Source organism: Alligator mississippiensis, chromosome 2, assembly GCF_030867095.1.
Source record: "Alligator mississippiensis isolate rAllMis1 chromosome 2, rAllMis1, whole genome shotgun sequence".
In the NCBI taxonomy this organism is placed as follows: domain Eukaryota; kingdom Metazoa; phylum Chordata; order Crocodylia; family Alligatoridae; genus Alligator; species Alligator mississippiensis.
The window spans coordinates 13,509,968-13,531,289 of NC_081825.1; the positions used below are offsets into that span (position 1 = coordinate 13,509,968).

The 21,322-nt window shown below is 48.0% G+C and overlaps 1 protein-coding gene across 1 annotated transcript; it reads left to right on the forward strand.

Annotated features, from left to right (window-relative positions):
• Nucleotides 1-12,318: 12,318 nt before the first annotated feature.
• Nucleotides 12,319-20,679, forward strand: LOC132248230 (signal-regulatory protein beta-1-like). The gene is made up of 3 exons (XM_059721151.1): nucleotides 12,319-12,386; nucleotides 12,850-13,200; nucleotides 20,348-20,679. The coding sequence occupies exons 1-3, from the start codon at nucleotides 12,338-12,340 to the stop codon at nucleotides 20,677-20,679; spliced, it is 732 nt and encodes a 243-aa protein (XP_059577134.1). The 5' UTR covers nucleotides 12,319-12,337.
• The last annotated feature ends 643 nt before the right edge of the window (nucleotides 20,680-21,322 follow it).

Sequence of the window (21,322 nt, forward strand, 5' to 3'; positions counted from 1 at the left end):
TCAGACATGTACTTTGCATATATTAAAGCAAATAGCACCCTTTGATGCTGTAACAAGTTACTATTAACACCGTGTGCCACTCAGTAGTGGTTGTTCAGATGCATCACAATGATCCCAAAGGCTCAGCTCCTCTGACTGGTAGTAGTACTCTGTACCAAGGGGAAGAGGCTCATGAAGCTAGTACCGGTGTGATGAAAAACTATATTTGAGGGGTTTAGGGATTATAATGATATTATTTTTATTTTTTTAATTATGTTTTGAGTTAAATATATTTAGATATTCATCTATAAAACTTCACACATTCCTCAGAGTGTTCTGCATTTCCTTGTGTTATTTCAAGAGCAGTTAGGTCCTCACAGTATGTCCAGCACAGTGAATACGAGACTTTCACTGGGCTTCAAAGGTTTTGCATTAGGCTCTAAAGTGACTAACTGAAAAAGGGGAGAGAATGAAGGGGACAAATTCAAGGATAGGAACTACATAAAGAGCCATTTGGTAATGTTCATAAAAGATAGCTCCTCTGGCATTTATTTCGCTCTCATACACACATCCCTGTGCACTTTTCACTTATTTAACTTTTCAGACTCAAATGCAAAAACCGCCTGGATTCGGACTCCAGAATTCATGCTTGTGCCTCCAGGAGACAGTCATTGCAGTGTACAGACTTCCAGATACAAAGAGCAATAATCAGTAACTATTAAATACACCCTGGAGTCCCACATAAAGAGATCGGTGCCACCTTCTCATAGGCCCTGTGTGGCTTTAGTGGTTCTGCCTGCTGACAGGGTCTCAATTTCAAGCAGGTAGAACAGTTTTCAATGTCCTGATTGATCCTTGGCCAATACATCACCTCTCTTGCTCGCTGCTTGCATTTCTCAATACCTACGTGCCCCTCCTGGATCTTCTGTAGTATTCCTCTTTGGAGGGTCCGTCGTATTACAACTTTACTGCCCTTGAAAATAACTCCTTCAATGACTGAAAGTTCATGTTGGCAATTCCAGTAGTCCCACACACTCAAGTCACAGGTACTCCTGTCCTCTGGCCAATCAGAAATGATCATTTCAATAGCCGAATCAGTTCAAAAGCTGGAATATTTTTCTTGTCTGGTTTCACCCCTTCTCTAAAAAGAATGTCTCCCACAAATGTCAGTTTTGTAGCTCCAAAAACACATTTCTGTCTATTGAGTTTCAAATTTGAAGCCCTAGGTGCTTCCAACACCTCTCGGAGCTGATGATCATGCTCTTCCTTGGTGGAGCCCCAGATGATGATATCATCCATAGAGGCATCTGTCCCGGGGGAGAGCAGGAGAGAGGACCCCAAATTACAAATGGGGACCCCTGGGGACAGGAGCTCCCTAAGGAAAAGAAAACAAAAAAAAATTAAAAAGGGAACCCTTACCTGCAGCAGGACCCGCAGTGCAGCTGGAACACGGGAAGAGACCCACGTGGATTGTGAGCCACACCTTCATACAGCTGAAGCTGACCGGTCACGTCATCAGCAATCACTAGCCGGTGGGATTAAAGCGGACCACCAGTGAAGGTGGAGGGAAAGGGAGACCGGGGCTGTTGAGGGCACCAACAGTTGGTGCCTCCCGGAAGCCCTTCTGGGAGAGAAAGCCTGCAGAAGTTCCCTGCCCTGGTGGAGGATGGGTCTCCAGGGGGAGCGAGGAGCCAGAAGCAGTTCCTGATGCCGGTAACAGTGGTGGAGGAAACAAGGAGCCAGAAGAAGCCCCTGATGCCAGCAGCTTCAATGGAGGGGCCGGAGAGCTGGACATGGCTCTCTATGCTATAACAGGTGGGAATGTCGAGGGCACCGGGGAGGCAGAAGAGACGCTCCCTCCAGGAAGCAGCAGGTGGGGACAGCACAAGGGGCTGTGAAGCAAGGCCACAAGAGGCAGAGTACTGACCCTGCATGTGAGAAGTGGGCAGGCATCTGCAGAAGCGCTGTGAGGCACCCGAAGAGGAACGCTATTGATGGGAGAGATGAGGAGTGGGGACACAATCCACAGAAGGCTGGGTAATGGGGGAGGCGAGCCAGGCAAGAGACCATGGGCTACCCCAGCCACACATTGGATGTAGCCCCCTGACAAATTCTTAGAGAGGCAGGTGACCGGTACCCTGGCAGAAGGACCCAGGAAGGGACCGCACGGGTCCCTCAAAACATAATAGTGATTTTTTTGTATGTTCTTTGTGTTTCCCCCTTTTGGAGGGCTTGAGGGGCAGGACCAGGTGACACAGGCTGGATAATGGCAGCAGAGCTCTTTTGAGTGCTATCATTGCTTGGGACCCAGGTCAGGCTTCGAGCCCTGGGGAAAGGGAGCCAGCCTCACGACCCAAGTTAGACATCACAGGCAAGCTGGCATTATCCAAGCATGTCACCCTCTGGGAGCTAATACTCCAGAGGGGAGAGGGCCACCCAGGCGGACATAACCAGGGGCTTAACAGTGTTGGGAGCACAGCCAGGAAAACTGCAGTGATCTGCCAAGGCTTGGCGTGAGGTCGGGGTGTAGGGGAGGTGGAGCCCCATGGAAGACCGCCGATGGACTTTTTGCCACTGAGGGACCCTGAGTGGTCAGCCCCCCTCCACTGATAGAATATTCAAAGTCGTGGCAGGAGAGATTGGCAGACACCGCTCCGGGAGCAAACATCTTCTCAACAACCTGCAGGAAACGGTAGGGTGAACACCACCAGCCATTTGGGCCAATGCCGCACATGACCGGATGTTGGAGGCCAGGCAGACACAGTATCTACACATGGACTATGCTCATAAATCATATGTATAGTTTTGTGATGCACCTCTGAAGCTATACCGAAAGATAAACACAGAAACCGATACCTTCCAAAAGGAGGATTGAATGTGCATAATTTCGAGCTTTCCTCTGTTAACTTCAGCTGCCAAAATCCCGAAGAAACATCCAATTTACTGAAGAACTGTGCATTTGCAATCTGAGCCATAATCTCTTCTCTGGTGGGCAACTTAAAATGTTCTCCCTTTATGGCCTTATTGAGATCCTTTGGCTCCCAAGCATATCCGCAGATGTCCATTATTCTTCTCCACAAATAACTAGGGAGTTCACCCACTTTGTTGGCTCCTCAATTTTCTTTATTACCTGGGCTTCCTCCATCCTTTTTAGCTCTGCCTTTAGTTTATCACGGAGGACAAAAGGAATGTTTCTGCATGGGTATATAACTGGAGGGACCTGTTTCTTTACCTGAATTGTATGTTCTCCTGGTAAGCAACCAAGGCCTTGAAATAAATCTTGATAGTCCAAGATAAGGTCCTCATAACCCAAGCCAGAGTGTTGTAATGCAAGCACCCATTTAACCAAATTGAGCTTTTCACAAGCTGTTAGGCCCAAAATGGGTGTCACCTCCTTAGGTACTACAATGAATGCACTATTGTGCACCACATTTTTGTGTGTGATGCACGCAAGGGACTTTCCCTTGACCAGTATCTTTGCTCCTGAATAGGCAGTTATGGTTACTTTTGTTGGCCTCAGTTTTGGTTTAATTTTCAGCCTTTTATAATCTTGCTCCAGTAAAATGTTCACCTCAGCCCCTGTATCCAGTTTAAATGGTATCAGTGTCCCAAGCAATTCCAGTGCCAGGATCCAGTCCTTCTCAGTAGCTCTCCTTGATTCTACTGTATCTATATAATAGCCTCCCTCTGGAGTATCTTCAGCTATATGCACCCAGACATTATGGGCTTGTACTTCGCAACATGTGGCAAAATGAGTATTCCTCCACAATTAAAACAGTTTTCCTAATGCATCACACCATTTGGAGCCCTGCTGCTTTGCACATCGGCTGCATGCTTGCCTGTACTCCATCTGCCCCTTAGTAGCAGCCGTGGTAGCTGAGGTGACCTCCATTTGAAGTGGCCTTTTCTGTTTGTCTTTACTATGTATTGCATGGACATCCCCCTCAGCTGCATTCAGCTCTTTGGCCTGAGCCCTCACAGTTTCAGCTGCTCTACAAATCTGTATAGTTGCTTCTAGGGAGAGGTCTCCTTCGTGTAGCAGCTTCTCTCTTAATCCATTGTCTATAACGCCACAAATGAGTCTATCCCAGAGCAGAGAATCTGTTACATCCCCAAAAACAAAGGTCTTGCTGAGCCTTTTTAGCTCTGTCATATAGTGCTCCATGCTTTCATCTGCTTTTTGCGTGCACATGAAAAATGTATGCCTTTCAAAAGTCTCATTTCATTTTAGCACACAATATTCATCACATTTATTTATGTACCTCACTTAACTTTATGTGTTGGCCTGGAGCAAATGTCAAGGTGTTTTACACCTCAAGCACTTTTTCCCCTACTACATGAAGGAAAACTGATGATTTAACTTTCAGTTTTCTCTTCTGCTCCTATAGCTGCTAAATACAACTCAAAACTTTGTCTAAATTTTCTCCAATTCCCAGGGATATTGCGTGACAACTGAAGGCAAGGAGGGGCTTGTAATGCATACATATTTAACTGTCTCTCTCTGCAGGTGACACTTCTGCCTTGCAGGGACAGTACACTGGTTACTCCAGCTCCAGCAATCCTGTTGATGTTTCCAGGAGACAGAATCCCTATGAAGCTCAAAGCCTGGAGCTGGCTTTGATCTCCATTGCCTCTTAGCAACACAATCCTGTCCCATCCCAACATCCCTTCTCTACAGCGCTTTCTCAAGACCATACGAGTAATGTACACCCAGTGGGCCCAGCCCTGACTTCACCCTCAACGGCATTGTAGACCCGACTCATCCAGTTATACAACAGACCGAGACACACCAGCTATTTGCAGAAACCAGAGCATGGCAAACTCCCTTGCAATATCATGCAATGCAAGTGAGATTCAGAGAGGAAACAAATGTTGATGCTCCATCAGATATTACAAGCAGAGCCCTTTATCCCTCTACTGTAGTCTAAATACCACTTTAAACAGCGTGCTAGATGATACTGCTCAGAGGGGCATTAATATCCACTCTCTGCTCTGTCCTCCCTGCCACATCATTGCTTTGAAACATAACTGAGTGAGATATATACCACCTGAGAGATGCCAGCCATCTACCATGATTGTAATCAGTTCTTTATAGAAGGGTCTCGTGGGTGTAAATGGTGTTTTCTAAAGTTGAAATTCATACATTTTAAATCACCACTGCCCATTCCAGTGCAAAGTGAGGGAGCAGCGCCTGGCCCTGTCAGGCTGCACTTGTCCCCGGATCCCCTGGCCATCTGGTCCCTGCACGTTTAGATAATATGGAGGTTCTCATACCTAACCTATATTTATATACTTCATGCTCAAGTGACATCGCCTGTGCTGCTTAGACCTGGCTTAAAACCTCCTGCATCAGTCGTTGCAGCCTGCTGATCAGCTTTGGGCCAGTCAGATGTCCTAAAGTGATTTCACAGACTCCACTTCTCTGGCTAACTTGCTCTGGATCCATGGTAAGGAGCAAACCAAGAGGGAACTGGCTTCATTGTCAGTGAAGTTACCTTGCAAAAGAAGCTAAAAGTCTAGCGCCTCTGCCTGCCAAATCCGTACTATTCCCAAGAGGGCTCCACTAACCTCAGGCTGCCTGTGCCTCCACTAAAAAGACCTTCTTTCAAGGCCAAGCCCACAGGGGTGGAAGGGAGTCCACTGACTTCAGTGAATTTTCTGAAATTCCCTGAACAAACACATGGCTGCAGGGAGCTGAAAATAGCAGGGGAAAATACCCAGAGGACTTTTTATAAAGTCATTCATCACTTTTGCTTCCATGCGGCAACCGGGAGTCCCGGCCCTGTTCAGCGGCAGTGGGTCTGGAGCGGATTTCACTCTCGCCATCAGCAGTGCAGAAGGTGAAGGCACTGGTGATTATTACTGTCACCAGCAGTATGGGGCCCCTCTCAACAGTGACAAAAACCAGTACAAAATCCTCCCTGATCTATTCAGACCAGCATTTCAGGTGCTTCTTTAACAGCCACCTTCATAGTGCATCTGCTACACAAAGGGCACATCTACGTGAGTTGCTTACTTATAACTCCTTTGTCTACTTCCTGCGGGTGCGTACATGTACACACATACAGATGGGCTCTGGCTTTCTTCCTTGCCTTCTGCTTCCTGCTCAGTCCACTGCTCTGCTTTCTCCTCCTTGTCCTCTGTCGCTTTACTCCCTGCACCCTCTCTGATCTGCTGCATGCCACACACACAGGCTGCCCATGCCACTTGTGGTATACTTGCCACAGGTTGGCCACCCCCGAATGTGGATACAGTAAGAGAAGGCAAATACACTAAGAGTTCCATTTTATGTTACACATGCATGAATGCATGCGTGCACACACACACACACACACACACACACACACACACACACACGTAATTTTAGACAGAGCACACTGATTTCTCTTTCTGCATTTCTTTTAATGCACTTCACACTCCGAATTGCAGATGCTCCAGGGTTGACTTGTGACATGCTGCCATGAAGTTCATCCTCATTATTTGGCTGTCAATTCTCTGGATCCAGGGTATAAGTAGCGGCCACATGGTAAGCCTCTCCCGCTCCCTTCAGTGCCACTCCAGTCTCTTTCCCCTGCCCTCTGCTTGCTGCCCAATCTGCTGCTCAGCTTTCTGCTCCCTGTCCTCTCTGCACTGTGCTCCCTGCTCCCTCCCTCATCTGCTGCATGCCACATACAGAGGCTGCCTGCGCACTTGTGGCATACAGGTAACAGATTGGCCACCCCTGAAATAAAATAAGAGAAGGTGGGATGCAGCAAGTTATAGCTGCTGATGATAGTTTGAAAAGTCTAGCACAGTGGAGTAAAGGCCAAGCATGACTTCATGAGCCCTCTACTTCAATGCAACATTAATTCAGAGACAAAGTCCTAAGGTGAAAAGTGCACTACAATATTTGAAGATGGGGGCGGGGAGGAGGGAAGGGGAGCTTTAAGTTTAACACAAAAAAAAATAAAAAATCAGTGGTTTGTATCAAAACTCAGTTTTCTTCTTTACACAATGTCAGGGGTCAAAAGGAAAAGGAATAAAATCTAAGTGGTTTTGCAGCCTGAAACCTGACTTGAGCAGATCAGGCTTTTCCCTAATTTGCTGAAGGCTTCAACACCTGTCCAGACAGAAAACTGGATGCCTTCTACCCAGTCTCTTTTTCAAAAAGAAAGAAGCACTTACACTGTTGTGGAGAGGAGACATCTAGTGTAACACTGACACCAACCAGCCCTGAAGCAAAAACCATCAGCTGAGAACCGTTCCTGCAGCCCTGGCACATGCCCTGCGAGCCCATCCCCAGGGACTGAACTGGCCGCCTTCACGGGGCTCCCTCCCCTTTGCCCACGACACGGCTCAGCAACCAGTGTTCATCTCTGACCCAGATTTGCATAGTTCACGAACACGGAGATTTCCCTGCTTCTCTGAGCTGTTATAAATGCTTTGGTGCAGTTCTTCTGGGCTGGATGATCAGTGCTGGGTGCCAGACGCGTCATGATGATCTCCCCGGCTCAGTTCACCTGCCTGGTTGTGCTCTGGACCCAGGATAAGCAAGAAGCCAAGAGGGCACTGGCTTTCTCACTCTTACTATTTGTGGTGCAAGAACAGCAAGAGGGCCACGAACTTTTTGTTCTAGACATTGTACAATACCAGACAGGAAAAGGGAGCTCTGCCATAAGGTCAGAGATGGAGCCAAACAAAAACATTTGGATATAAATAGGTCCTACAACAAGGCAAGATTTATCTTCATACGTCACCAGGCTCAGAAAATACTGACTACTTCTAAATTGCTGCTAAAAGAAGGAGGTTGTGAGCAAGGGAAAAAGGGATGTAACATGAGTTTAATATTTACAGCCAGGGTCAGTTAATGAGCTGCAGTAACTTTACAAAGACCTGAAAAATCTCCTAAGCTCCTCATCTGTGTGCCATCTGCATCTCCTCCTCTGCAATCAGGAGTCCCAGCCCATTTCAGTGTCGAAGGGTCTGCAGCAGACTTCTCTCTCACCAGCAGCAGTGTTGAAGCCCAAGATGCTGGGGATTATTACTGTCTCCAGACCCACAACAGCCTTCACTCAGACCACAATAAAAACCTGTCCATGCAGTTCGCAGCTGCTTCCTCCACTTTCTCTCCATCTGTTCAGCAACTCCACTTCTGAGCACGCTTTAACTCTGCTCTTCCCCTTCCCGTTCTCCTGAGAGTGAACGGCAACTGAGAGGAGAAGCCCCTACCAAATGACTCCACACAAACATCGTGGCGATCCCTTCTTCTCCTTCATTCATTCATCTGTGTGCATCCCTCTTGCCCCTTGTCTTATACTTCAAGTGCAGGTTTTTTTCAGACAAGTCCTGTCTATTTGATCCATGGTCATACACTTCCCCCAACACAATGGGGTCCTGGCCCATGATTCAGACCCTAAGACGCAGAATGATATACATGATAAAGTGGGTAAAATAACAAGTGAGGCTAAGGTGTTGGACTTTAGAAGGACCAACTTTAGCAAGCTTAGAAGGCTAGTTAGTGAGGGGATGCAACTCAAGAACATAGAGCAAATGGGGGTCCAGGAGGGTTGGAGGTATTTCAAGGGAGTGATCCTACGCGCTCAGAAGGAGTCTATCCCACTATGTAGGAAGGGAGGTAAGGGGGCAGAAAAGCCCCCTTGGCTGAACAGGGAACTCCAGGAGAGCCTGGGGGCAAAGAAAGAGGTGTATAGGCAATGGAAGCAGGGAGCAGCCACCAAGGAGGAATATCTCTCCCTGGCACGCTATTGCAGGGAATCATTGAGACAGGCCAAGGCGGGCTTGAGCTCAGGCTGGCTTCAACAATCAAGGACAATAAAAAGTCCTTCATCAGGTATATAGAGGGCAAAAGGAAAGCTCAGAGCAACACAGGGCTCCTGCAGGACAAATCAGGACAGTTGGTGGTTGACGTGGGGAAAAAAAGCAGAGCTCTTCAATGAGTCCTTCGCTTCAGTATTTCTACGTACCAACCAAGCCAATTCCCCCACCTCGATCACTGACGGATGCCCACATGGCACCAGTCCGCCTACGGTTAGTTCTGAAATAGTTAAGAAGCTCCTGGAGGACCTGGATGGGTACAAGTCGGCAGGCCCGGATGACCTCCATCCACGGCTGCTGAAAGAATTGGCCAGTGTCATAGCTGAGCCGCTGGCACAGCTGTTCGAGCACTCGTGGTGCTCCGGCCAGGTCCCTGAGGACTGGAGAAGGGCCAGTGTGGTGCCCATACTCAAGAAAGGGAGAAGGGATGAGCCGGGTAACTTTAGACCAGTCAGTCTTACCGCTATTCCTGGGAAAATGCTAGAGAAAATAATCAAAGAAGACATTTGTGCAGGCCCAGCAGGAGAAACGATGCTGAGGGGAAACAGGTAGATCCTGCCTGACAAACCTTGTAGCCTTCTATGACCAGGTCACACACTGCCTGGACGCGGGAGCCAAGGCTGATGTCATCTTCCTGGACTTTAGGAAGGCCTTTGACACAGTCTCGCACCCTATCCTCATAGGGAAGCTAGCAGGCTGCAGAGTGGACGCCTACACGGTCAGGTGGGTGGCCAACTGCCTTAGGGACCGCACCCAGAGAGTGGTGGTGGATGGCTCCTTCTCGGCATGGAGGGAGGTGGGCAGTGGGGTCCCACAGGGTTCGGTCCTCGGACCGATATTATTCAATATCTTCATCAGCAATTTGGACAAGGGCGTGGAGAGCACCCTCTCCAAGTTCGCTGATGATACCAAGTTATGGGGCAAAGTTAGTACACCGGAGGGCAGGGAGTAGATTCAGGCTTATCTGGACAGGTTGGATCAATGGGCAGAGAGAAATAGGATGCAATTTAATAAAGATAAATGTAAGGTACTCCACCTGGGAAGGAGGAACCCCGAGCACACCTATAGCTTGGGGATTGTCCTGCTCAGCAGCTCGGAGGCAGAGAGGGATCTTGGAATCATAATCGACTCCAAGATGAACATGAGCTAGCAGTGTAACGAGGCCATCAACAAGGCCAATCACACCTTGTCATGCATTAGCAGGTGCACGACTAATAGATCAACAGTTGGAGTACTGTGTCCAGTTTTGGGCGCCGCACTTCAAGAGGGATGCAGGGAATCTCGGGAGGGTCCAGAGGAAGGCCACTCGCATGATTAGTGGCCTTCATGATAGACCCTATGGGGGGAGCTTGAGAGAGCTGAATCTCTTCAGTCTTCACAAGAGACGGCTGAGGGAAGATCTTGATTCAGACCCTAGGACACACAATGATATCCATGATAATAGCACTCTAGGACAGCTAAGGCATTTGACACAAGGCTATTTGCAGTCTGAGCAACCTGGTTCTCTGCGGTGAACATGCACTTCTCCACTGATTTCACCTATGCCCCAAGCTTATTACCCATTTGCATGGTTTAAAAACATCCCCTTTGCAAGTGTGGACAGGACTCGGCTTCTGACCAAGGTTCAAGAGCCCAGTCTACCTGATCATGGAGTGGACCTCATTTCCACAACTATTTGGTGGCATTCGCTCTGCCAGGGCTAAAACTAGCACTTCCCTCCAAGCTGCTCTTCTCCCCAAAGCCACTGGCACCCTCGAGGTGCCCAGGTTATACAACTGCCACCCAGCATTCGGGGTTAACAGTGGCAGGTGGTACCGTCTACTATAAATTACAGTAGCAAGAGAAAAAGGCCTGATATGATGTTTTCCATATCTTTATAGCTAGAATGACAGGTATAGATCAGGAAAATAAATTAATGAACCCCACATTTTAATTAACACATCAATTAACCACACCTGTTAGACTAGGTACATGTTGGAAAAGGTGGTTAACCTTAGGGTTAAACTGGCACACCAGATGATAATCAACTTCTACACTATGTCCAAGAGATGGCAGCCTGTACCTTATTAACTGGAGCATTGGCAATGCTGGCGGCACACCATCAAGACAGGAAACCCAGTGATATAAAGCATTTTGCACGGTCTAACTATGCAAATCCCGTGCAGGATACAAGTAACTGTCATTGAGCGTTATGCAGACCTCACTTCAACAATGTTAATGAGTAAACTGAGATCAGACTTAAGTCTACTGACTGTAATGTGCAGTATTTAAATCTCTCCATAGAAAATACCAGTCCTTATACAGCAGATGCTGAGATGACCAAATCTGCATTGATATAATTGACCTTTTTTTTTCCCCTGGGCAGCAAGGAATCACAACGGCTCCATTTTAATCTGTGCTCAACACTGCACAGCTCAGATGCTGGGGAACATTCCTGTTAACATTCCTGTTGCCACTACCATCATCTGTTGCTCACAGGGACAGACCATAAGGAAATGGGGCGGCACTGCTCAGTTCACTTTCTGAACAGTCATTTCCTTTGTGGAGCTGTTACACTCCATGTGTCGTCCCCTTCTTGCGCGCTCATTTGGAGAGTCAGAGATCTTCCATCAGCCCACTATGCTCAGGTCAACGGTGCAGTTCCCAGTGAGCAGGTGCTCCACATGGGTAAGGGGTGGAGAAATCTTTAGTCTAATAAGGGAGTTTTCATGACAATGTGGAAGGGGTTGTATTTATCTTGTCCCATATAATTGTGGTGCCTTGGAAATTGTATCATTCCAGATCATCATGGATTAGCTACTAGATTTGGGCATTACTAGTATGATTCACGACTCCTTCCTCCTGGGCTGGAATAAAAATGCTGTGGTTCATCACCTCTTGCCCCTTTATTCAGAGCATTCATGACTCCCAGCTAAATCATTGAAAAAGATGCTCTAACATGGCAGCCCCATTTGCCTTGCTTTTTCACCTGGGAGATGGTTTCTGGGATAATCAAAAAAAAAAAAAAAAAAAGAAAAAAAAGGAAGACCATGTGCAATGAAAGGGTCTTCCAGGTGAAAAATGCTTTATATGGCTGGAAAATCCTCTAGAAGGGCCAAGTTCAGGAACTTCCTATTTTCTTTACGTTATGCAAGATTTCTAAGTTGAAGAAAAAAAGCAAAGAGTGAGGAAGTCACTTCCCCTATGGCTCCCCTAACACAGGAACATCACCCTAGTGACATTGTGTCCAGCAGGACATGTCTAATAGGAATTAAGCACATTGACGCCCAGACAAGTATGAGCTCACAACCCTCTTCCCACCCACTTGTGACAAATACCAGCTCAGCACAAAGTGAAGGGGCTCCCGTGAACCTGCTGTGTCTGCCCACTTCAACACCACGTGTCTTTCACAGCTTAGTATTGGATCATTTGCAAATCATCTCTGAGCCAAATTTGCATGTTTTACACCCAGTCAACGCCCTCCTCATGCTCGGCGCCAGTATAAGTGCTCCAGGCCAGTTTGTACCAAACGGTGATCGGTGCCAGGCCAGGCAGACGTACCAAGATGGTCTCACTGCCTCCCCTGCTCTGCCTCGTGGTGCTCTGGGTCCAGGGTAAGCAGCAAATGCAGAGGGAAGTAGCGTCATTATAGCAAAACCATCCTTTTTCCAGAAACAAAAAGTCCAAGGAATTGGGTTTCTCTGATGCTTGAAAATGTTCCAAGAAATGCACTGCCTTGGCAGGTAGGGACTGCAACCGAGACAAAAGACTGACTTAATCCCCAATACCAGGATCCAAAGCCCATTGGAGTGACCAGAAGTTTTTCTGGGGATTTCTAGGGGCCGAGGCTGTAACCTAGATGAGCAATGAAGAAAGGGCTGCAAGGAAAGAAGCACTTCTGGCTGCATGTTAGCATTTCAGCCAGGAGAAAAACTCACTTAATTCTGTAATAATGCGCACAAGGAACATTGCTAGAGCATCCAGATTGTCTAGTCTGACTGGTTACTTGGTTTGCTGGAGGCACTACGTTAATTCAAGTTTTACAGGGATTTTGTGTTGCTTTGTTTTTACTTCCAGGTTCCTCTGGGCAGATTGTGCTGACTCAGACCCCAGAGTCCCTGGCGGTGTCTCCAGGAGATCGAGTGACCATCAAGTGTAAAGCCAGTTCCAGCCTTACTTATAGTGTCTTTGGGAGTAGCTATGAGCTATTAGCCTGGTACCAGCAGAAACCTGGACAAGCTCCAAAGCTCCTCATCTATCTTGGTTCCACACGTCAGTCGGGAGTCCCAGCCCGGTTCAGCGGCAGTGGCTCTGGCACTGATTTCACTCTCACCATCAGCAGTGTTGAAGCTGAAGATGCCGGAGATTATTACTGTCAGCAGGACAAAAGCTCACCTCACACAGTGATACAAACCCATACAAAAACCTGCCCTGCTGCCCAGCCCAGCACCACAGCTGCTTCCTGAGGAGACACGTGATCGGCACAACTGCTACACTCAATACCAGCTCAGGGGTTTCCCCGGGACCCAAACACGTCACTTGTTGAGCCACAGATACCGTCACGCTGCCCCTGCTGCCCAGCCTGCAGGACAGATCAACCCCGGTGCGCGGTCCAGGGGAGTTTGCTTCTCAGACTTTTCAACCCACCTGAACTAGGGGTTCATTTCTTCTTCTAGCATAACATTTATTTGCACCCTGAAAACCAAGCAATTCCTTTTCCTCCCCATTCCACAAACACCGTGGCAGGCAGGGCCAGCCTGGGGCTCTGCAAGCGGCACTGCTGCAGGGAGGTGTGGCTCTTGGTTGGGACGGCTGCAGAGGCAGCAACAGAAAAGTCCACGATGCTCTCGTCACCCAACACAGCAGATGCATTGAATGCCATTAGCAAGGTAACAGGGAGGCACACACGCTCTCTCTGATCCATGCAAGAAGGAATAAGGGCATGGACCCTTTGGAGAGGGGAAGGTGCAGAAGATGGGGTATTGTTTCATCTCAGAGAGGTTGTGGTAGGAGTTGCTTTACCTGGGTCTCCCTTTTCCACCCTGTGGGACTGGTCTCTGCATCTCTCACCCTGCAGTGAGTTTCTTCCATCAGGCTGACTGCACCTCAAGAACGTAAATACTTGCTTTCCTTGGAGTATTTCTTCTTTTATACTTAGTCATTCAAGCCACTGCTCTGGGTTACTTCTCAATGAGATTCCCCTCCTCTTCCCTCCACCCTCTCTCTATCCCCAAATCCTTTCAGCATGAAAGAGCTAGACACATTCACAAGGCACATGTACAACTGAACTATTTTGGGGGGGCTTCAGTAGGATGGATGGGTGCATTGAGCATGCCCTGGACTTCTGAAGAGAGGAAATGAAATCCTGGGGAAAATTAAAAATCAAGATGCACACACGCAGGATTGTTATCCAAGACTAAGTTGGCTTGTAAGGAAGATGATAGGGCTGCACACCACATGGTAGCTGCAGCCCCTGCTTGGGCCCAGGGAGATACAGTCACAGGAGGTTGCTTCTCATGTTCCCATGGGAGAATACTGCATATTTCCAACCTGCCCCCGAGCAGTCGTTGCTGGTACCGTTACACACTGCAAAAGACTCAGACCGGGCTCTATCTCTCTAAACACCCCACTGCCATCTCCCAGCTCTCTCCAGCACAGCGTTGTTGGCATAGCCAGGCTGCTTAGTCTACGGAGATGCGACTTGTGACCTATGTGATGTGATTGCAAGGGAGACACTCACAACCATACAAAGGTGCTCTGCAGCCTCACTGCTAATATCGCCTGCATCTGCAATGGTTTCTCTCTGTTTGCACAGCATCCTACTCTAACTACACCGGGGAAGTGCTCTTAGATCAGACCTGACCCCAGTCTGCTTCTCAGGTGCCTGGGGACCTGGGTAGAGAGAAACTGAAGCCACAAGGGACAGAGCAAGATAAAGAAATGTAAACTGTTTTACAGGTTATCAAATGGACAGTATAGCATAGGTCCATCATGTGGTATACAGGGGTAAATGGAGATTCAGGGCTTTAGGGTCAGATAGCACAACAGACTTGTGGACCCAAGGGAGAGATCTATACAGTCCTGCTTAACTACTAAAATACCAGAGCAACCCAAGCCACCTCTGCTTCCTGGTGGAAGTCCTACTTCTGCACATGCCAAGAAGACTGCACAGCAGACACCCTTACACATAAGCTCAGGAAACAATTCAGAACAGATGAGAACATATGAATTGGGTAATTTTTGTATGAAATATCTCCTTTCTCCATTAAAAATAAAATCAGAAGGATTCTATGAAAAAACAAAATCCCCACAACATTTTTCCCCCAACAGGGAAAAGTGGTGTGAGCATAAAGCAAATCAGTTAGGAAATATTGGCATAGCAATTGGAAAATACAGAAATGGTTATACCAAGTTTGTCCTATTTGAGAAACAGTCCAGTCAGCTCTAAATCTTCTGTAAACACGAATATCAGCCATGAGATGGCACTACAAGACTTTCCTTTGGATTTGAGACTGTCCTTTTTAGACCCTCAGGATCAGAAGTCCTTGCCCTTCTTGTATGAGGTGCTAGAAACCATCCAAAAATTCAGGTTTAAGGTCTCCACAAGTCTGAGTGCATTAAACAGGTTGGCTAAAGTGTCGACTCAAAGCAGCAGCAAAAAAGCCACAAGGCCTGAGTTAGAGTTTCTCACTGCACTGTTCCCCTAGGAAGGAGAGTCACAGCATTATCTGCACAAAAACTAAGCTAATTAAATGCAAAGTAGCATTCAGGCATCAGTACACAGCTGGGAATAATTTCCTTTCTACCCCAACACCCACCCCTCCTGAGCTTGCTCAGTGCTGAAAAATGCTATGTCAATGCAATTGTTTGACATAGCATTTTTCCAAAGACTGGGTGCTCCTATGTTTTTGTGCAGCCTTTACCACGTTCAGACCCTGATCCGAATGGAGTGTGTTTGGCACTTCCACAGCGGAAGCAAGCAGTGAGAGCAAGAACAAGCCACCTGCTAACACAGCCTCCTGGGTTCATCTGTTAAACTTGGGTTGAACTCACCCTCCTATGCCCGGACACCTGTCCACTCTACTCTGAACCTCTTCAGACGGGATGGAAATGTTCATATCTAACCAAGTTTGCATCTTTCAGTCCTGAATGACATCCCTGAGCTGCTCAAATCCCTGAGTTTAATAATTCAGGCCACTCAGACCTGTCTTGCGTTCACATCATCCGTTTGTTAGTTGTCTGGGTCCCACATAAAGAACAAAAAGATCTCTTTGATCTCGGCCTACCAAATAGCTAATGTATCTATAAAGTTTCTACTGACTTCTGATTGTCCTGTTTCTAGAAAAGGAAGACCTTGTTCAGATATGTGTCCCGATACAATACCAATGAAGTGGATAAGAGTCTCTTAGTTGGTCTGCATTTGTTCCTAAATAACTTAGTGGGTGAAAAAAAAGTTATGATTATAAAGAAATGATGTTTGTAAAATTGCCAAAATCCCAACAGGGAGAGATCACCAAAGATGAATATACCTCCTCTGCTCGTGCTTGCAGGGAGGCAGTTAGACAGGCCAAAGCTACCATGGAGCTGAGGATGGCAACCCAAGTAAAAGACAACAAGAAATTGTTTTTTAGATATATAGGGAGTAAAAGGAAGGCCCAGGGAGGAATAGGACCCCTGCTAAATGGGCAGAAACAATTGGTGACAGACAGGGGGGCCAAGGCTGAACTCCTCAACGAGTTCTTTGCCTCAGTGTTCCTAAGCGAGGGGCACGACAAGTCTCTCACTGGGGTTGTAGAGAGACAGCAGCAAGGCGCCAGACTACCATGCGTAGACCCCGAGATGGTGCAGAGTCACTTGGAAGAACTGGATGCCTTTAAGTCGGCAGGCCTGGATGAGCTCCATCTGAGGGTACTGAAGGCACTGGCTGACATCATTGCACAGCCACTGGCGGGAATATTTGAACGCTCATGGCGCACGGGCCAAGTCCCAGAGGACTGGAAAAGGGCCAATGTGGTCCCCATTTTTAAGAAGGGGAGGAAAGAGGACCCGGGCAAGTATAGGCCAGTCAGTCTCACCTCCATCCTTGGCAAAGTCTTTGAAAAAATTATCAAGACTCACATTTGTGAGAGCCCAGCAGGACAAATTATGCTGAGGGGAAATCAGCACGGGTTTGTGGCAGGCAGATCGTGCCTGACCAATCTAGTCTCTTTTTATGACCAGGTTACGAAACGCCTGGACACAGGAGGAGGGGTGGATGTCATATACTTAGACTTCAGGAAGGCCTTTGATACGGTATCCCACCCCATACTGGTGAACAAGTTAAGAGGCTGTGACTTGGATGACTACACAGTCCGGTGGGTGGCGAATTGGCTGGAGGGCCGCACCCAGAGAGTCATAGTGGATGGGTCGGTTTCGACCTGGAAGGGTGTGGGCAGTGGGGTCCCGCAGGGCTTGGTCCTTGGACCGATACTCTTTAATGTCTTCATCAGCTACTTGGATGAGGGAGTGAAATGTACTCTGTCCAAGTTTGCAGATGACACAAAGCTATGGGGAGAAGTGGACACGCCGGAGGGCAGGGAACAACTACAAGCAGACCTGGACAGGTTGGACAAGTGGGCAGAAAACAACAGAATGCAGTTCAACAAGGAGAAATGCAAAGTGCTGCACCTAGGGAGGAAAAATGTCCAGCACACCTACAGCCTAGGGAACGACCTGCTAGGTGGCATGGAAGTGGAAAGGGATCTTGGAGTCCTAGTGGACTCCAAGATGAACATGAGCCGGCAGTGTGACGAAGCCATCAGAAAAGCCAATGGTACTTTATCGTGCATCAGCAGATGCATGACGAATAGGTCCAAGGAGGTGATACTTCCCCTCTATCGGGCGCTGGTCAGACCACAGTTGGAGTACTGCGTGCAATTCTGGGCGCCGCACTTCAAGAGGGATGCGGAAAACCTGGAGAGGGTCCAGAGAAGGGACACTCATATGGTCAAGGGCCTGCAGACCAAGCCCTACGAGGAGAGACTAGAGAACCTGGACCTTTTCAGCCTCCGCAAGAGAAGGTTGAGAGGCGACCTTGTGGCCGCCTATAAGTTCATCACGGGGGCACAGAAGGGAATTGGTGAGGCTTTATTCACCAAGGCGCCCCCGGGGGTTACAAGAAACAATGGCCACCAGCTAGCAGAGAGCAGATTTAGACTGGACATTAGGAAGAACTTCTTCACAGTTCTAGTGGCCAAGGTCTGGAACGAGCTCCCAAGGGAGGTGGTGCTCTCCCCTACCCTGGGGGTCTTCAAGAGGAGGTTAGATGAGTATCTAGCTGGGGTCATCTAGACCCAGCACTCTTTCCTGTTTATGCAGGGGGTCGGACTCAATGATCTATTGAGGTCCCTTCCGACCCTAACATCTATGAATCTATGAATCTATAAGCTAAACAAGCCTGAGCTGTAAGAACTATATAAGCCTTTCATACGAAAAAGTACATGGTTGGTGAAACCAAGCAACATATAAACTGGAACACTCTGCTCCTTGTTTTTGCCTCCAGATGCCATGGGGACGTGGTGATGACTCGGACTCAAGACCTGGAAGCGTCTCCAGGAAACACCGTCACTGTCAAGAGCAAAACCAGTTCAAACCTTACCAGCAGCAACTTAGACAAAAAATGCCTATCCTGACACCAGAAGAAATCAGGGCACGCTCTTAACTCCTTATCTATCATGCTTCCACCCCTGCCTTTGGCATCCAGCGGCAGAAACTCGGAAAGTGCCCACGCTCTCACCCTCAGCAGGCTTCAAGTTGAAAACACTGGAGAATCCCACTGTTGGCATGACAAGAGTGCAGCGCTCACAGTGACACAGGCCAGGTCAGAAACCCGCCTGTGCAGCCTTTTAAAACCTACCAATTTGGAGAGAGACTCCCCTGGTGCTCTCACTACTCTTACAGAGCAAATTTGCTCCTGAAGATATTTGCTCCCATATTGAAGAGGGTGTATCACATGAACGCATGTCATGTAAAGTTAAGCAGATTGCACTGACTTAATTTCTTCCCCAGTATCCAAAAATGATTCTGACTGATTGTGCTGTGAAGACAGTGGACGACTCGACAATGAAAATGTCTCAGTGCATCACCGACAGTGCTTTCAACCGGCGACATGAAACCGCGAGTTTAGTTTGCAACATTGCAAATTGCAACAATGCACCTGTCATCTCACCCCCAGGCCGTGGGAGAGGCGGGCAGGCTCTGCAGAAAAAAAGGATTGTGCCCTGTGTCACTTTTGCCTTCAGAGGGAAGCCCACTCACAGCTCACTCCCCAGACATGGGCATTCTCCAGCTCTGAATAAATGAATAAGTAAATAAAGCAGGATCAGACCCATCCACATGAACTCGTTAGGTGGTTGAGGGGAGTTTACTAGGCATAATAAGGCCCTAGACACATTCCCACATGCTAGTCTCATAAGAAATCATGAGTACCATGGGCTATACAGAATTACAACCAGGTAGATACATAACTGATTGACTAACAGGAAGCAAAGCGTAACTATAAATGGATCGAGTTCTGAGAGGGCTCCCCCAACACAGAGGAATCACAGCAAGACACTTTTTACCCAGATTGATCACTGAGAAGCATCCGCTGTACCCCCCAGGCTGAGAAAACGGCCCCTTTCGGAGTCTCACAAGGGCCAGGAGTGTTATCCCTGACCCCAATTTGCCTGTTTTGTCACCCATGAACACCCTCCTTCTCCTCAGGGCAGATATAAAGAGTTCCCTGCCACTCCTAGCACTTTGTTCTCAGCATCGAGCCCATCAGACATATCGTGATGATGTCTCCGGCTCCCCTCACCTGGCTGCTGCTAGTCCTCTAGATCCAGGGTAAGGAGCAAACCAAGGGGGAATTGGCTTCTTTAAACCAAAATCATCCTTTGCAGGGAAAGGAAAAGACCTAAGAAAAGGTGTATCAGCTGCTAAACCACGCTCAAAAGAGGAGCGCAGTTCTCATGCGGCAGGTACAATAGCAATAGAAAAAAAAGTATTGAAAACCTATGACCAGGAGCAAAAGGCCACTAGATTAGGGGGAAGTTATTCTGTTGAGTTTAATGAACTTTGCAAAAAACCCAAAGGGGGCAAATAAGGAATGGGTTGAAAGGAAGAGACACTGACCCTTGACTTACGGCGTTTCAGCCAAGCAACCCCCTTCCACAACTTGGTTAGGATGCCCCTGGGAACCACAACAAAGCTTTAATATTCTTTGGTTGGATTAATTACCTAGGTATGGTATTGCTCTAATTACAATTCCACTGTTCTCTCCTCCAAAATAACCACAAATATCAAACACAGGTTTTCTGTGGGTTTGGCCCATACAGGCAATATTTTTGTAAATGCAATACAACCACCCAGGGGAATTATTATCAGTGTGGTTTTGATTTGAGCCTTTTAAAGGTATTAGACCATTCAAGGAGAAAAGCTGCCCTTCCTCAAATTGAACTAAAAAATGGGGGCAGGAGCACGTAGAGCTGAGCTACAATTGGGACAGCGGGGTGGATGGGTGCACTGTGTTACTTACCGTTTCTTACATTGCCAGCCTCCAAGGGGTCCATTTCCCTGATTCAGACTCCACAAGCCCTGTCGGTGTCTTCAGGAGCCAGAGTCTCTATCCACTGCCAGACCAGTTCGAGCCTTCATTTCTCAGAGCTGGGGATGACGCACTATGAGCTCTTAGCCTGGTACCACCACAAACCTGGGCAGCCTCCCAGGCTCCTCATCTATGACGCTGAGACCCAGGAAACGGGAGTCGCAGCCAGGTTCAGTGGCCAAGAAACTGAGCACGGCTTCTCCCTCATCATCAGTGAGGTGGAAGCAGATGATGATGGAGTTTATTACTGCCAGCAATACAAAGACACCCCCACACAGTGATACAACCCAGTACAAAAACCTGCCTGAGCCTTCCCCTTCACTGGCACAGCTGCTTCCTGGACTGTCACTGTAGCAGTGCAACCGCTACCCTGCTATGGGGCAGGGGTTTCCTTGGGGCCCCAGCATTCGGCTAATTGGTGCCACACAGCTCGGCTGCAGACACAGGATACGGTTGCCTTCCCTTGGGACTGCGAGTAACATGCAGTGGGATCCTTCCCAACACAACAGGCGTTTCCTTCATAGCAATGGTTCTGCTCACACAGGTTCAGGCCCCCCAACCCCATGTCTTTCACCTCCCTTATCAACGAGCACTCCAGCAATCTGCAGCCCCAGGCTGACCCTGCAGCAGAGGGCCACAATCTCAGCAGTTTCTGCTGGAGTTATTCTGTAAGGGCCTGTCTTTTTCTATTTCCTGGGACCTCTCCCTAAGTTTTCACTTTTCCATGAGCTCCATTCAGTCAGCTCTTCTACTGCTGGGGCATCCATATAACCATTTAAACCTGGAAGAAGGGACTGTGTCCTGCAGCAGGCACAGATTGCGGTCCAAGAGTTGCATGGCTTTCTACGACCTGAATACGAGTCACGGAGGTGCTGGCAGCCCACAAACAACACACCCCACACACCACCCACAGTATAGAAGAGA

Excerpts from the sequence above, each read along its gene's own strand:
- LOC132248230 (XM_059721151.1), top strand. The coding sequence starts at position 12,338 with ATGGTCTCACTGCCTCCCCTGCTCTGCCTCGTGGTGCTCTGGGTCCAG. Across the intron at positions 12,387-12,849 it reads CGTGGTGCTCTGGGTCCAGG|GTTCCTCTGGGCAGATTGTG; the intron begins GTAAGCAGCAAA and ends TTTTACTTCCAG. Across the intron at positions 13,201-20,347 it reads ACAAACCCATACAAAAACCT|CCTCCAAGGGGTCCATTTCC; the intron begins GCCCTGCTGCCC and ends TTACATTGCCAG.